The following is a 15,024-nucleotide window of genomic DNA, read 5'->3' on the forward strand; positions in this document are numbered from 1 at the left end:
TTTGGGTGCTTCTAAGTTTACCCAGTGCTGAGAGCCATTTGCCAAAGGTATTCAAATATGTTTTTGTTCATTTCTGAATTTTTCTTCTTCTTCTGGGATGCCTATAATTCGAATGTTGGTACGCTTAAGGTCTCTGAGACTGTCTTCTATTCTTTTTATTCTTTTTTCTTTTTCCTGCTCTGTGGCAGTTATTTCCCCCATTTGATCTTCCAACTCACTTATTCGTTCTTCTGCCTCAGTCATTCTGCTGGTTATAGCATCTAGAGTATTTTTAATTTCAGTTATTTTGTTATCCATTGCTGTTTGTTTTTCTGAGTTCTTATGAACTGTTTCTTGTACTTTCTCTATTTTGTTATTGAGATTTTGTATCATTTTTACTATCATTACTCTGAATTCTTTTTCAGGCATTTTTCCTATTTCCTCCTCATTTATTTGGTCTTGTGGGTTTTTTTCCTGCTCCTTTGCCTGCATGGTATTTCTTTGTTTCCTCATGGTTGTCCAAACTTTTGGGGTTGCTTGTCCTGGCGATAGAGGTGTTTATAGAAGACTGTCCAAGCCTCAGACTAATGTCCAAGTGTTGGGTTAAACAAATATTAAGTCTAGGAAACACATACATGTATGAGACACACAATTACTGAATTCATTAGGACATAAGGCTCTGGAAATACCTGACAGAACCCCAGTATGCTATCAGATATTCAAAGAGAAACCCAACAGAAATTGACAACTGAAACAGAACAAATCAGAGACAAAAGCAAAAGCAAACAAACAAACAGATAACACCTTACACATACAAACACTAATCCAGGGAGATTTTGTAAGCTAGGATCAAATATAGAAAAGAGCTAGAGTACCACCAGACAGAATGGAGATTCTCAGAATGAAATTAGACAATTGTAGTAAGAACTAAGATAAAGACAAAAACCTAATATTAAATACCAAGGTGGTGCATCATCTGGAGAATAGAGCAAGGAGTCTGAGCAGATCGATAGTGTTGCTTATAAGTATGTTAAGATAAAATAAACTTAAAATGGCTGGAAGAAAGGGGAACAGAAGAGCGTAGTGTGGTTGGAAATATGCAAATAAAAAGAAAGGAATAGAAATGTATAAAAGATAGGGATGAAGGGAAAGTATGAGAGATATATTGTCCGTACTACCAAAAACTTAGCTAGATATAGAAGTATATAAAAAGGCAAAAAAAATAAAAATAGAATAAAAAATATCATTAAAAAATTATGTTATAAAATTGTAGATCCCTTAGGACTAAGATCGTAATTAATAAAGGTAAAAAAAAGAGATAGAGGAAAAAAAAATTCCAGAACTGATCCCAGAATGGACCAGTTCAATAGGATTGATACTAATATTTCTGTTTCCTTAGAGTCTCAGCTGTAAGTGTCCTTCTACTCGCCTTGGGTTTTTTTGCATTATTCTGTGACCAGCAGAGCTTCCTTTATTGTTCGTCTATAAGCGTGGGTGTGTGGGGAGGGAGAGGGTACAATAGTGGCTCTTTCCCCTGGGAGTGAGTGAGCAGTGGCGCACTGTTGTTTCAGTCGGGCTTGGAGGTGCCTGTTGCAGAGGGACACTGGTGGCTCAGGTGTAAACAAAGTCTCAGAGTTGGGCCTCTTTCGGGTTTTTTTTTTTTTTTCTTCTCAGCAGCCTCCCTGCTGCTGGCATTCCAAGGGGTTTTAATCCAGCCCCGCCCGAGTGCCTGAGTGTGCTTGTTATCCCTGAGCGTCTTAGGTGGCCCGCAGGCGTCTCTCCACTGCCTGTTGCAGAGGCGCCGAAAGAGAGAGAGAGGCTATGCGCGGCTCCTCCCCACCGCCCGTGAGCCTGCAGCCTCCAGCCGCCATCGCCGGGCAGCTCTCAGGGACGGGCACTCCTTGCCGCGGACCTCTTCCCTCCTGCCCTCTCGGTCCGTCACCTTACTGGCAACAATGGTTCTCACCCTGAACCGGCTCTCCGGTTCCCACGCTCCCGCTCCCGGACCCTCCGTTCCACTGTGAATCGACGACTCGGTCCAGGAACCCCGAGCGGTGGTGCGGACCCTCCATGTCTCTCACTCCTTCCTGTCTGCCACAGCCCCGCCCCATTTCTGAATTTTTAAAGACCTGGTAGTTCATTGTGATCCATGGAAAGAAGTCTCCAAGACCTTGAATTAGATTTTATCTAAAACTTAATTCCTTCTGTTGCAGCAACAGATGCAGATACTTCCACTTGTAGTTCTATAGGTGGGATTGGTGAAGTGGGGCACACTGGATGGAGGAAAGAATGGGAAATAATAGCACAAATCCTCAAAGCCACGAAAGGAAGCATGGCTCTTATGCTGCAGATTTTTCCTTAAGGGAGTGTCCTTCAATAACAGAAAAAGGGATTTAGGTACAATTTTCAGAAATATTCTTAACATTTATGTCATTGTATATTAGGATAGATTCTTTTCCTATTTCTTTTCACGGTCTTTAGGGTTGGAATGATTTGAATAGTGGTTTCCAAAAATGTACTGCAATCTATAGGATTTTTATAGTCTTTACACTAGAAAAGAGTTTTCAAGCTTTATTTGATTAAATAAAGGAGGTTATCACAGGACTAATGTTCTGTTGACTTCAAACGAATGCACAATGTGAGAGTTGCAAGTTAAGTTTTATTTGGGGTACAATGAGGACGGCAGCCAGAAGACAGCATTTAAGATAGCTCTGAGAAACAGCTCTGAGAAACTGCTCTGATGAGGTGAGGTGGGGAATCAGGTTATATAGAAATTTTGTAACAAAGGGCAGGTAGTCTGAACATCAGAAGATTATTGTTAATTATGGAAAACCAGATATCTCAAGTTAAGGAATTTAGCGCTCTTCTAAGTATAGGAAGATGCAAGAGTCTGGGCTCACTGGAATCATTCCTTTGATATGCATCTCAGCTCTCAGGGGCTGATCTCAGGTGGCCTTGGCCCACAGTGGCTTGAAGTCGGGTTTCAGCTCCCGGTCAGTGATTGAGGTCGGGCAGCGGTGGTGAGAGCACCAGTCACCAGAGCAGTGGTCAGTGACAAGACCCTGGCCCTACAGCTTTGCAGAAAGGACTTTCCACAAAGACGGAAAGTAATGAAACAAGTAAAGTATTTATTAGGGAAAAAAAGGAGCAGAATACTGTGGATAGACACACGGGCGGCCTCAGAGAGAGTCGCGCCCTTGTGGCAGTTTAAATCACTTATATGGGGCATCTCTTCTGTGTTTCCTTTGACCAATCATTTTGATTTGTCTGATTCAAAGTCCATACTTGGTGTATCTTAGGATTTTCCCACGTGTGCGTGAGCATCTCTTAGCCAAGATGGATTCTACCGAAGAGGCCTGTGGGTAGGTTTGGCCACTTGACATCACTCCTCTTTTGACCTCCGAGGAGGCTTTCTGTGCATGTGTGGTCGGGGGAGGGCTGCTGACTTTGAGAATGAGGAATCTGTGGTCTCTTATCTTCTCTCTGGGCAGGGCTCAGCCTCCTCTCCCAATGGTCCTGTTATTCCTGTCTCAGAGGATTGGTCCACAGGGAGTGAACTTAGACTGTTTGCCCTGGGGGGCCCGTCTGTCTCCTGCCTCAGGGCCAGTATCTTGTGTTTTCAAATCCTGAGTTTCCTGAGGGCTCACCGTGGGGAGTGGCTGCAGTCTGATGGCTGCTAGATGGCAGGTATTCTTTTCAGCCCAGGGTTTCATCAGGGCTCACGTTGGAGGGCTACGATTGTTTATGACTGTGATGTTCTTTGCATTTATTGGTTCCATGGAATCACATTTTGAGAATTACTGCCTTAGGGTCATTTAAAATACAAATGTGCGACACTCATCATCTACTAGAACTCTCTTTGGCCGCACTGCTACTAATTTAGCTTCTTGCATAAGAAACCAGTAACCCCTTCTCAGCATGAAGTATATGTATCACCAGGCCATTCTCATCTACATAAATAAGAAAGGATCATGTTTAATTGGTTAGTGAAAATTACCTTGGATTTGGGGGTATAGAAGCCTTGGGTTCCAGTTCCACTACTAGCATCTAGTAAATGTGACTTGAGACAAGTTAGTCACATAATTTAAATAATCTGAGCCTTAATTTTCTCATCTTACAAAACAGGGATAAAATGTTGTGGATTCTGCTTTGTTTGACATGAGATAATGCGTATGACAACATGTCAAATGTGAACACTGTAAAATGCAAGTCAGAATTATCACGTGATTAATAGTTTATACAGATTTAGCAGAGTTGGAGTTTTTACTATGGTTAAAGCACATAGTTAAATGTTGATTTCCAACTGTGAAAGGAAGTTTATATAAATGTAGAAACTTTCTAGAATTTGTGTAACAAGGTGTTTTGTTTTGGGTTATTTTTTAAAGAAAATCAGTGATCATTGTATTAAAATTTGATGTATTATTCTTGTTACATGTATTTTGATTAGTATTTAATGGAAACTATAAGGGGAAAAAGAACAGCTGTCTACAATGTACTGAAAATGAACTTTCGTCTCTTGATACTATTATTATTACAGTTTTTCTCCTCCCTCTTAATTGCCCAATCACTAAAGACCTGTGCTCTTCTCAAACATTTAAAAGTCAGTCGCATGTAATTCATACAGTTTCTCTTTGCCAGACTAGAAAAAGGAAGGAGTTCTATCACCTTCTGGTAGAACAGGTTTATACAGCTACAGAACAATGGAGTCTATGCTGAATTTACCAACGGAAGAACCTGTTATGAGAAACACTGTGAAGAAGTACAAAATAATTTGTGTTGTAAGTACATTTTAACATTTTTGTCTCTGTAGCTTTGTGACAAATAGTAGGGGTATGACTCGCTGATTGTAATTGTTTGTGTTGCTATATAAATGTAAAGCTTTAAGTAACTGTGTTCAGTTTTATCCCTTATGACAACTCTAAAGCAAAGTGAAAGTTTTAAACCACCTTTTGCAAATAAAAAATTTGAGTAACAGCATCTGTGGCAGAATACTTAGCAGCATTGATTTTACCAAGATTATAATTATAATTATCTCCCAAGTCACCCCCCCCCTTTTTTTTTTGCATGAATAATTTAAGACCAGAGAGCGAGGAATTAAAATCACCGTGTCATATTCTTTGTTGGACTCTTGATTTTATCCTGTTTTACTTTGCTCCTATAGAGATGGTCTCTTGCCTCTTTTTCTTTCCTGTTCCTTTATATGGTAAGATCTTCCCTGTCCTAAAACAACAACAACAACAACAACAACAAAACAAAAACAAAAAACTTTCCTTGATTTTATTACATTCTCTTTTCCTTTAACCATCAAACTTTTGGCTCTAGTTATCACCTCAACTTTCTTACCAGCCAACCATATTTTGTTCTCTAGCTTTGTTTTTACTATACTCAAGTCACCTCCTCAAAAGTCAGCCCTTCTCCCCATCCTTCTCCTGCTGAGTCCCCATAACAACAATACACAGATATTGTGGAGTAATTGCTCATTTTGAATTCTCTCCCCTTGCTTTCATGATGGCATTGAAATTTCCATTTTTATCACTTTTTATCTGCAATGTTGGCTAATGTATCTTTCTTTTCATTGTGCATTTCACCAAACCCTGTCTAAAGATCTTTTCTTTAGGAGACCTCACCTTCTTTCCTGGTTTTAAGAGCATATTCTCCACCAAGAATTCCAAGTCAGCCACTAGTTCTGACCTCTTGCTGAGTTTCTGATGCATGATTACAAGTGCCTGTTTGCTGGCTCGTCATCCAGCAACTTGTAGCTAAAACCATTTGGATAGTGTTCTCACACCTATCCCACCACACTTTTCTCCTAGATTCCCTACTTAATGTCCTTGCCATTCTCTCTGTCACTCAAGCATTGTTTGGAGGAGTAAATGAAACAGTGTGTATGAGTATTGAGCTCAGTGCCTATAACAAAGGAAACTCTCAAGGTATTCTATTTATCCGTTATTCTGGGAACTTTGGCATTCTCTTTTAGCTCTTATACCATTTATTATATTTATCCTATCATATAAATTCAGGGAATTATCAGCTTCTTGGGAGCAAAGCTTGCTCATCATTTATTTCCCTTCTTTCTATCCTTTTAGTGGGTTACTAGTGCACATAAATAGAAGCTCAGTATTTTAAAAGCATAGTTTCAAAGGTACCCTAATGTTTCTAAATTTTAGTAGAAGTTTTATTTAAAAAATTTTAATGTCTCTACTGTGTTTGTAGCATTCTTTATTCAGCCAAGCTAAATCCAAATGTTGGTTTCTTAGTGACTTTTGGAGTCCAGAGTCCTCCCCTCTCTACTTTGTGATAGAATCACATACTTAGAGTCAATGATTATACAAGATTAGAAATGAACCTTCTTTCCCTTAAGGAGATTACAGAATAATGCAGAGAACAAGTCATAAATATATGGAACGAGTACAAAATCTTGAAGAAAAAGATATGAAGATTTAACATTACAAAGTTTTAAACCATCCTAAGGACTGTTAGATGTTGTCTATTTTTCCAGCAGGTTTGAATGGTGAAAGGACCAAAAATAAGATGTAAACCAAGATATAGCTGAAATGTACATCTATGATGCATTGAAGTTTACCATAGGAAAGTTTCCCAGTGCTTTGTTTCTTTATAGCATTCTTAGTCTTAGTCGCCTGTAGCTTTTGAGGATCATAGTAAGGGAAGAATTTTCCTAATGATTTTATCTAATAACTGTTTATGTTCACTTTTTCCTCCCCATCCTCTCCACTGAGTGAATACCTGCTGGAAGGTCACTGACCCTTGGGCTAACTTTGAGACTTCATATGAAAATTGTTTTCACAGTATTTTAACATATTTTCCCAATCGTTGAATTCACTTCTATTGTAAAAGTTAGATATGTTAATTTTCATTTGATTTTCAGAAGGAAAAGAAACAAAAAAATCTATAGTTTATGTAGGGTCTTCATTATTTAAGCAAATTTTGATGTTGGGTTTTTTCTTTCATAAAAGTGACTTAAAAGAAAAACATAACGAAGTTTATTTGTGTTGTAAAATACTTGAAATAATCTGTGTACCTGTTGCATTTGCATTCTTTATGGCGATACATATTCCTCAAGCTCTATCATCCAGAATGCGTATCATTGGACTTAATGGATGGGGAAAGAGATCAGTGGGAAGAACTCTTTAATTTATATCACAGTTTAATTTCAGTCATAGTATAAAGTCCATTACACTGAAAAGCTTTGTCAGTAGTAGTGATAGTGAATGATATACATAATCTTTGGTCACGTGGCTCCCAGGTTACTCTAAAACACCTGTTTGCACTGCAGATCAAAGCAGATTAATTATGTGGACATTATATTTTTATAAGTTAAATATTCTCTTTATTCTCTGATGGTCAGAGTAGGAGAAAAAACAAAACTCTGCTTCCTGGGAATGAGGTAGTTAACAATTTCACAGTTTTGGAATGCTTTTAAATAAATGATCTCCAAACATGCATCTAGTTAAGATAGGAAAATGGGCAAAGGTAAATGGCCCCCTTGGTTTCATTTGTACTTTAACTCAATTTGGGGTTAAACTAACTAGGACTAATGTATTTGAATTTGAAGATCTGTAATAGATTGTATTTTAATATTGTTCCCAAACCTTTCTTGTTTAATGACTGAAAATAATCAGGCATTAAATAAAATTCTGTACCTTTATCATTGTTGCACCTGGTATCACGCAGAGCTAACACGCTGAACTCCCTTAACCTTCACCGAAGGAGGCGGTTATCTGGATCTTTGTATATTTTAACGAAATTGTAAAGGCCACATTTTTTTGGTAATAGGTTCTTCTCGTTTTGTTGGTGGCTGTGTCACTTGCGTTAGGCCTGGTGGCTGGACTCAGGCAACAAGAAGAGCAAGGTATACCCCTCAGCATTTTCTCAGAAGCTTTCCTTCTTTCTGCTCACCTTCACTGTTATAACCTGCACGCACCTCCTCTCTCCTGCATGTAGCCCTCTCCTGCTAGGCTCCTCTTTCTCCTGCACCCCACTTATCAGGAGTCTACATTTGTGGTTGTCACCATCCACTGCCACTTCTGAACTTTCCTCTTTGACCTCATCTCCGTGCTTCTTTGAGATTCATATCATTCCAGTATTTTCCCCCTTACTTCTCCTTATCTTCAAAAAGGACTTTGGTAACTGGATCCAAGATTCCTTCTCTCCCAGATCCCACTCTAATCATTAATATTTGATGATAAACCTGGCCTTGAAAGTCTTAATTGCTTCACTCCCAGGAACTCCTGTCACCACTTTTGTACCAGGATATCACATTAGTATTACCCCATCCCGGAAATCTCAGTATCTCTTGGTTAGGCAGTGCCACTTTCTTGAAATGTAGTACACAATAAAAGCTTCACATTTTTTTTTTTTCTCATAAGGACCAAAGAAAAAATAGGAGATCTGTGGCTCAAAATATCAAAACACCTCGCATCCCTTTTGCCATATCCCATTAGTATAAACACTAAATAAGCCATTTGCAAGCGACTCTATAAAAAGCACTTTCTATAATCTTGCTATGTATTGTTTTGACACTTTTACTAAGGGAAAGTGTGAGGTTGAATGGTAGTAATGTATTCTCCTTTTAAATTTGGTTGATTAACTTCTAATTTGACTCCAGTGGGGAAAGTCTTATTGCTTCTTCATTGGGAGATGCTTGCTGAGGTTAACTTGCAGTCTTTCAATTATGTTTTCACTTAATAGCTTACAAACACTCAGTACCCCTAGTGTAACATGGGAAGGCAGTGGAACTGAAAAGATGGGCATTGCCTGGGAAATTACTGTCTTTTCTTGGTCACTTGGGTGCTGTGTTTCTGAGCTGTATTACCAGTCCTAGCTCTAGAAAATGTTGGTAGGCCATTTTGGTGGTATTATTCAGATGTTACTGTGCACAGTTGGGCGTTATTTCTTGGGCATCATTTCTTATTTCATGCCACAAATCACATAAATTAATTGCAAAAGGCATATAGTAATCTCTGAACACAATCTCCAATTATTCCAGCTCTTTCTCTCCTTTCCTTATAGCTACAGACTGTCTCCCCAGAGTCATTGTTCCTTATTCTCTTCCTTTCATCTCAGTCTATCAGGGCTTATGTGACATCACCCCCTCCCCCTCCTGTGTGACAGGTGTTTAACGCCAGCCCTTCTTTGCCAACACCCTTAACATAGTCACCCCCTCATTCTTCTACCACAACTGTTTCCTAACCCCCTTCTTCACCATTCTTTGCTCTAATTAACCTACTTTTCATAGTCAATATGTATTTTTTCCATTGTGAGGTTTTTTTTTTTGTTTTTTTTGTTTTTGGCACACAGGCTTAGTTGCTCTGTGGCATGTGGGATCTTCCTGGAGCAGGGATCAAACCCATGTCCCCTGCATTGGCAGGCAGATTCTCAACCACTGCACCACCTAGGAAGCCCCGATTGTGAGTTTTTAAACTAGGTTTTCTAGTTTGAGTGACAAATTTATCATTTTATGTGCACATCCTTTTTACTTGTTCTTCAACAATTGAGCACTGACCCTGTGCTAATATTCTGGGGATATAGTGATAAAGGAAACAGGCAAAAATTCTTCAAAGAGTTTACATTCTAGCATGGAAGACAGGCAATTAAAAATAAGCAAAATGTATGTAATACAATAGGAAAGGTGCTAAGGAATAAGTAGAACTGAAAAGGGGGACATGAAATATTGAGTCAGGGTGGGTGGGGTGTGTGTAATAAGTTTTGAGTAAAGAGGTAAAGGAAGCGAGGAAGAAACAAGGATATTTTGAGAAAGAACATTCCAGGCAAGAGAAAATAGCAAGTGCAAAGGCCTAAGGCAGGAGCTTGTCTGGCATGTTCTATTTAAAGAATAACAAGAGATCAGTGAGCTAGAACTAAGAGGACCAGAGGGAGAGTAGCCATCAAATGAGATCAACCAAAGAGGAGTCAGATCATAGAGGGGTTGGTAGATCAAAATACAGCCTTCAGCTTTCATTCTGAGTGTGATGGGGAGTGACTAGAGGTTTAGAGCAGAGGCATGACGAGCTGTGGTTTGCTTTTCCGTATGATCACTCAGACTGCTGTGTTATGAATAAATGGCAGAGTGAAACATGGAGAAGCAAAGAGACCAATTAGAAAATTATTGCAATGATATAGACAAGCTATATGTCTTGGACCAAGGTGGTAGCATTGTAACGGGTGAGAATTATTTGATTTCTGGAGATCTTCTGATATAGTAGATAGCTTTTATCAACAGATTGAATATGGAGTGAGAAACAGAGGAGGCAAGAATGACCTCAAGATTTTCAGCATGAGCATCTGAAAATATGGCAGTTCCATAATTGAGATGGGGAAGGCTGTAGAAGGAGCTGTTTTGGGGAGAATAGTTAGGAACTCAGTTTTGGATATGTTAAACTTGAAATATCTACTAGATGTCCAAGTAGAAAAGTAAAAAAGTAGTTGGATATATAAGGCTGGCTTTGGGGGAAGTTCTGGCTGGACGTACAACATGGTGGTTACCAGCATCATATGTGGGATTTAAAGCAATATGACCAGGGTATGTCAAACTTAAAGGAGTGGATGATGACGGGGGAAGAACACAGAAGACTAGAAAGGAGTGGCCAGAAATGTGAGAGGAAAGCCAGGTGACCGTTGGGTCCTGAAATTCAAGGGTGAAAAATGTTTCAAAGGAGGAGAGTGAATGTAAAAATGTAAAGACCCCTAGAGTCTGTCATACAGAGTGAAGTAAGTCAGAAAGAGAAAGACAAATATTGTATGCTAACTCACATATACGGAATCTAAAAATGGTACTGATGAACTCAGTGACAAGAACAAGGACGCAGATGCAGAGAATGGACTGGAGAACTCGAGGCTTGGGGGGGGCGGGGGGTGAAGGGGAAGCTGAGACGAAGTGAGAGAGTAGCACAGACATATATATACTACCAACTGTAAAACAGATAGCCAGTGGGAAGTTGTTGTATAACAAAGGGAGTTCAACTCGAGGATGGAAGATGCCTTAGAGGACTGGGACGGGGAGGGTGGGGGGGAGTCGAGGCGGGGGGGGGGGGGGAGTCGAGGGAGGAAGGGAATACGGGGATATGTGTATAAAAACAGATGATTGAACTTGGTGTACCCCCCCAAAAATAGTAAATAAATTAAAAATAATAATAATAATAAAAAAATGTAAAGACCTTTTATGTAAATGGTATACAAACTTTTCCCCTCACTTTCTCACTGAACTTTGTAGCTAACTGATATGCATCTAAATTGCTAGGCATGTAGCTATTCTTATACATGCATCTACTTATTACACAATACTCTTTGGCATGTAGCCAACATGCCATTTGACCTATGCCCTCTCCTAGTGTTGCTTTTAGGAAATCTGGTATCATTCTGTGCATGATATCAGTCTGTGATATTTGTGATCCTGTATACATTTCTCCTGATCTTTCTCTGGGAGCTTTCCAGATCTCTTTATCCCTATTGATCCCTTGGTATGAGTTTGGTATGCTGTGAAAATTCGGTGAGCAACTTTGATGTAATAATGTTTACTCTTCTATTCTGGGAACTTTAATTATGATTTCTTTAACAAAATCATTTTACTTTCTTTGCCTTCACTTTTCAGTACTACCTCCCTGTTTCAAGGTCAACTAAGTAGTGGTCTTAATTACATCTGCAAAATCCCTTTGCCATGTAAGGCAATATATTGTCTCGAGAATTAGGGGGTGGAATCTTCTTGAGAACCATAATTCTGCCTACCACAACCCTCTACTGTGTTTTTCATTACTGCTGTCATGTTTTTATTTCCAAGAGTACCCTGGACATGATTTCCCTTTTTAAAATTAGAGTTCACTTTCTTATTTCATGGATCCAATTTCTTTTCTGAGCATCTCAATATCAGTTGTGTGTGTATGTGTGCGTGTGCATGTTGAACTCTTCTGCTCCTTGCATTATTTCCTCTCCCAACGTTTTTCTTTTTTGCTTTGGTCTTTCATATTGGATGCTATCCTGCTGTCCTCAAAGGTCTGGTAACCATCTGTTCACATTTAAGAGTAAGACTTATTCATCTTTTTTCTCAGTATGGCCGTCCTCCATGTCTGCCGTCTCTGATGAGAGCAACTCCTCCCAATTTCTTCCAAATTATGGGCCTTCTCTTCTGCAGTGGGAGGTGGGGTGGGTAGCTGCTGCTCCATATCCAGACGTTAAACCAATTCCACTACATTTAGCTTCTGCTTGTCCTTCCTACCCTCTCCTAATGGCCCCTGGTGTCTCTGAGTCTGGGACCTCTCTGGAGTCCTGGGGAAAAATCACTCATTATTTATTGCTTTGTGCTGATGAGTCATACAGTGCAATAAAAATTATCTAATTGTCTGTCCTAGTCTGTGCTGGGTACTTCTTGCTTCCATCAAGCTATGAGACATTGGATAACTTCTAAGCACTGGTTTCCTTATTCCTTCACTCTGCAGGCAGCTGCAGGAAAAAATGCTTTGATGCTTCACATAGAGGACTAGAGGGCTGCCGGTGCGATGTGGGATGTAAAGGCCGAGGCGACTGCTGCTGGGACTTTGAAAACACCTGTGTGGAATCAAGTATGGATCCTGGGAGCAAGTTTATTAGCATGTTGGTGGTGCTGTCATTAATGCATGTGCAAATGCTCACCAGACACCTTGCCTATTCATTTCCTCGGGCTGCCATAACAAAGTACCACAAACTCGATGGTTTAAACAACAGAAATTCATTTTCTCACAGTTCTGGATCTAGTTGTTGGCAGGGTTGGTTCCTTCTGAGGCTGTGAGGGAGAATCTGTTCCATGCCTCTCTCCTAGCTTTTGGCGGGTCACCGGCTATCCTTGGTATTCCTCGGCTTGTGGCAGCAAACCTCGAAGGTCTGCCTGTGTCTTCAGATAGCCTTCTCCTCGTGTTTTCACAGTTTCCCTCTATGTGTGTCCACGTCCAAATTTCCTCTTGTTATAAGAAGAATATCAGTCATACTGGATTGGGGCCCACTCTAATAACCTCATTTTAACTTGATTATCTGCAAAGATCCTTTTTAAATAAGGTCGCACTCATAGTAATGGGAAGTTAAGACTTCAACATTTTGGAGGAGGTATACAATTTAGCCCATAACACCTTGTATACAAGATCTAGAATTATCCTGTCCCCCTTGTCGGTACTAAAGACAGAAGCCACATTTAGCTGAGACTGAGGAATAACAGTCTACAGCAGATGAACAATACTGTCTAATTATGCAAGTGGCAGAGGAGTTTTCCTATGGCTTATCATCTTATTTAGTTTCATTTTTAGTGGTTCGCAGATTGCAGGGTGCATGAGACTCCCTTGGAAAGCTGGTGATTCTTGGTGATCCTGATGGCCGTGTTCCACAGAACACAACTTGGGGAGCATTGTTCTTGAGGCAGAAGAGACAGTTTAGTTTGCAATATCTAACTTTCTAAAAAATCAGGGAAGGTGGTGGTGGGGTGTCTAGTGGTTCGAGGAGAGTGAAGATTAGAACAATAGAGCTCCTTACTCTCTGAAAAGGGCAAGAGGGAAGGGATAACCTAGTACAGATAAGATCTGTATTTCCTTTAAGTAATCTCTAAATATCTTTTCTTTCTGAGTAAATAGTATATCATGAAGAATGAAGAACTCTGCGCATGACTGCAAAGCATGGCTGTCACCAGGCCAATGCATTTGTCTGAGCACAGGGCTGTTGACTCTAGGCACTGCTTCCTGGCAGGTGACCCTAGGAAGCAGCCTCAGTGCAGCCTCTTGTTGTTAGCACTGAGATTTACTGAAACATCTCACATTAAGTGTCTAGCCTGGGGAAACACCGGAGGAATTGTGGGGAGCTGGTCTACCATTCCTTCACTCTCAGCTGGGAGATACCCTGCCCGCCTACATTCTCACAGACCTGATCGTGTTCCAGTTACTTCTGTTGCCATTGCCTCTTCTTTGCTGCCTGTCCTTAGATAAGGCTGGGCAGCCTGCTCTTGGGTGACAACAGTCACTCAAAGTTAGTAGTTCTTTACCATTGGAAGCTCCTACCCTTGGATGGGAATAGGACAGGTGTTCAGAGTCTTCAAACTCAGAGGTGTACCTGATAGGTAGACCAGAGCTGCAGCTTATAAAGCTACATTCCTCTCTGCCCCCATGCCAAAAGAAGAAAAGTGGTGAATTGCCCCTTATTCGTATTATGAGTTCATTTTTGACTGCAGATAAGCCAAGAATGTGACCGTAGGCTAATGCAAGAAGAAATGCATGAAATTTGTATTTTTGGTATTGGATGCTTAAAATAAATTGTATGCTCAAAACCAAACTGTGTAATTTTCTAGCTCAAATGTGGACATGCAATAAATTTCGTTGTGGGGAGACCAGACTGGAATCCAGCCTTTGCTCTTGTTCAGATGACTGTTTACAGACGAAAGACTGCTGTGCTGACTATAAGAGTGTTTGCCAAGGTAAGCAGGTGTTGACCCATTTGCCTCCATGAGTTCAGTGACCCTGGAGCTGGCCTAGGCTGCAAACATTAAAGCAAATCAAAGAATTTTTAGCCACTCTATGTGGAAGAAAAGACCCAATGTGTTTACTGTGGGAAGAAATGTGTTTTGTGCATGATAGAGGAAGGGAGCTCATAGCGTAGATATTATAGAAGAGAAAACTTAACGTTCCATGTTGTCTGTAAAGCAAGGTTTTTTTCAGTCCAATGACGATGCTAGACATTCTGTGGTTTGAGACACCCTATGGCAGATCCTAAAGTTAAAACTTCACAAAAGAGATTCTCTGGCCCAAGTAGCATTTTGTTAAACCAATGTGATTGTTGAAACAACTATGTCCTGAGTGGTTTAATGACTGATTTAGGCCTGGCAGGGAGGTAATGCAGAGCCAAGATTAGAATCCAGGTTATTCAATGCCTGATTTCACCTGCTTTGCCACTTTATAAGCAATGTAGATTTTTTTAAAAATCACCAATCCCTCTGAATATCTGATGAGACTTAGGAAAAATGGACATATACACATATCAAGAAAATTGCTTCAAGCTATCAACCCCTTTTTCCTAACACCA

General features: G+C 40.1%; 1 protein-coding gene across 2 annotated transcripts in view; it reads left to right on the forward strand.

The window, feature by feature from the left end:
- Nucleotides 1-4,600: 4,600 nt before the first annotated feature.
- ENPP3 (ectonucleotide pyrophosphatase/phosphodiesterase 3) overlaps nt 4,601-15,024 on the forward strand; it is a 71,006-nt gene continuing 60,582 nt past the window's right edge. Inside the window, exons 1-4 of one of the 2 annotated variants that reach the window (XM_057739349.1) lie at nt 4,601-4,757; nt 7,774-7,849; nt 12,429-12,551; nt 14,294-14,419. In XM_057739349.1, coding sequence (XP_057595332.1) covers nt 4,680-4,757; nt 7,774-7,849; nt 12,429-12,551; nt 14,294-14,419 — 403 coding nt within the window. In that variant the 5' untranslated portion in view covers nt 4,601-4,679. The remainder of the gene's footprint in view (nt 4,758-7,773; nt 7,850-12,428; nt 12,552-14,293; nt 14,420-15,024) is intronic. The other variant, XM_057739350.1, reaches the window with a different exon arrangement.

This window comes from Hippopotamus amphibius, chromosome 6, assembly GCF_030028045.1.
Source record: "Hippopotamus amphibius kiboko isolate mHipAmp2 chromosome 6, mHipAmp2.hap2, whole genome shotgun sequence".
Lineage (NCBI taxonomy): Eukaryota > Metazoa > Chordata > Mammalia > Artiodactyla > Hippopotamidae > Hippopotamus > Hippopotamus amphibius.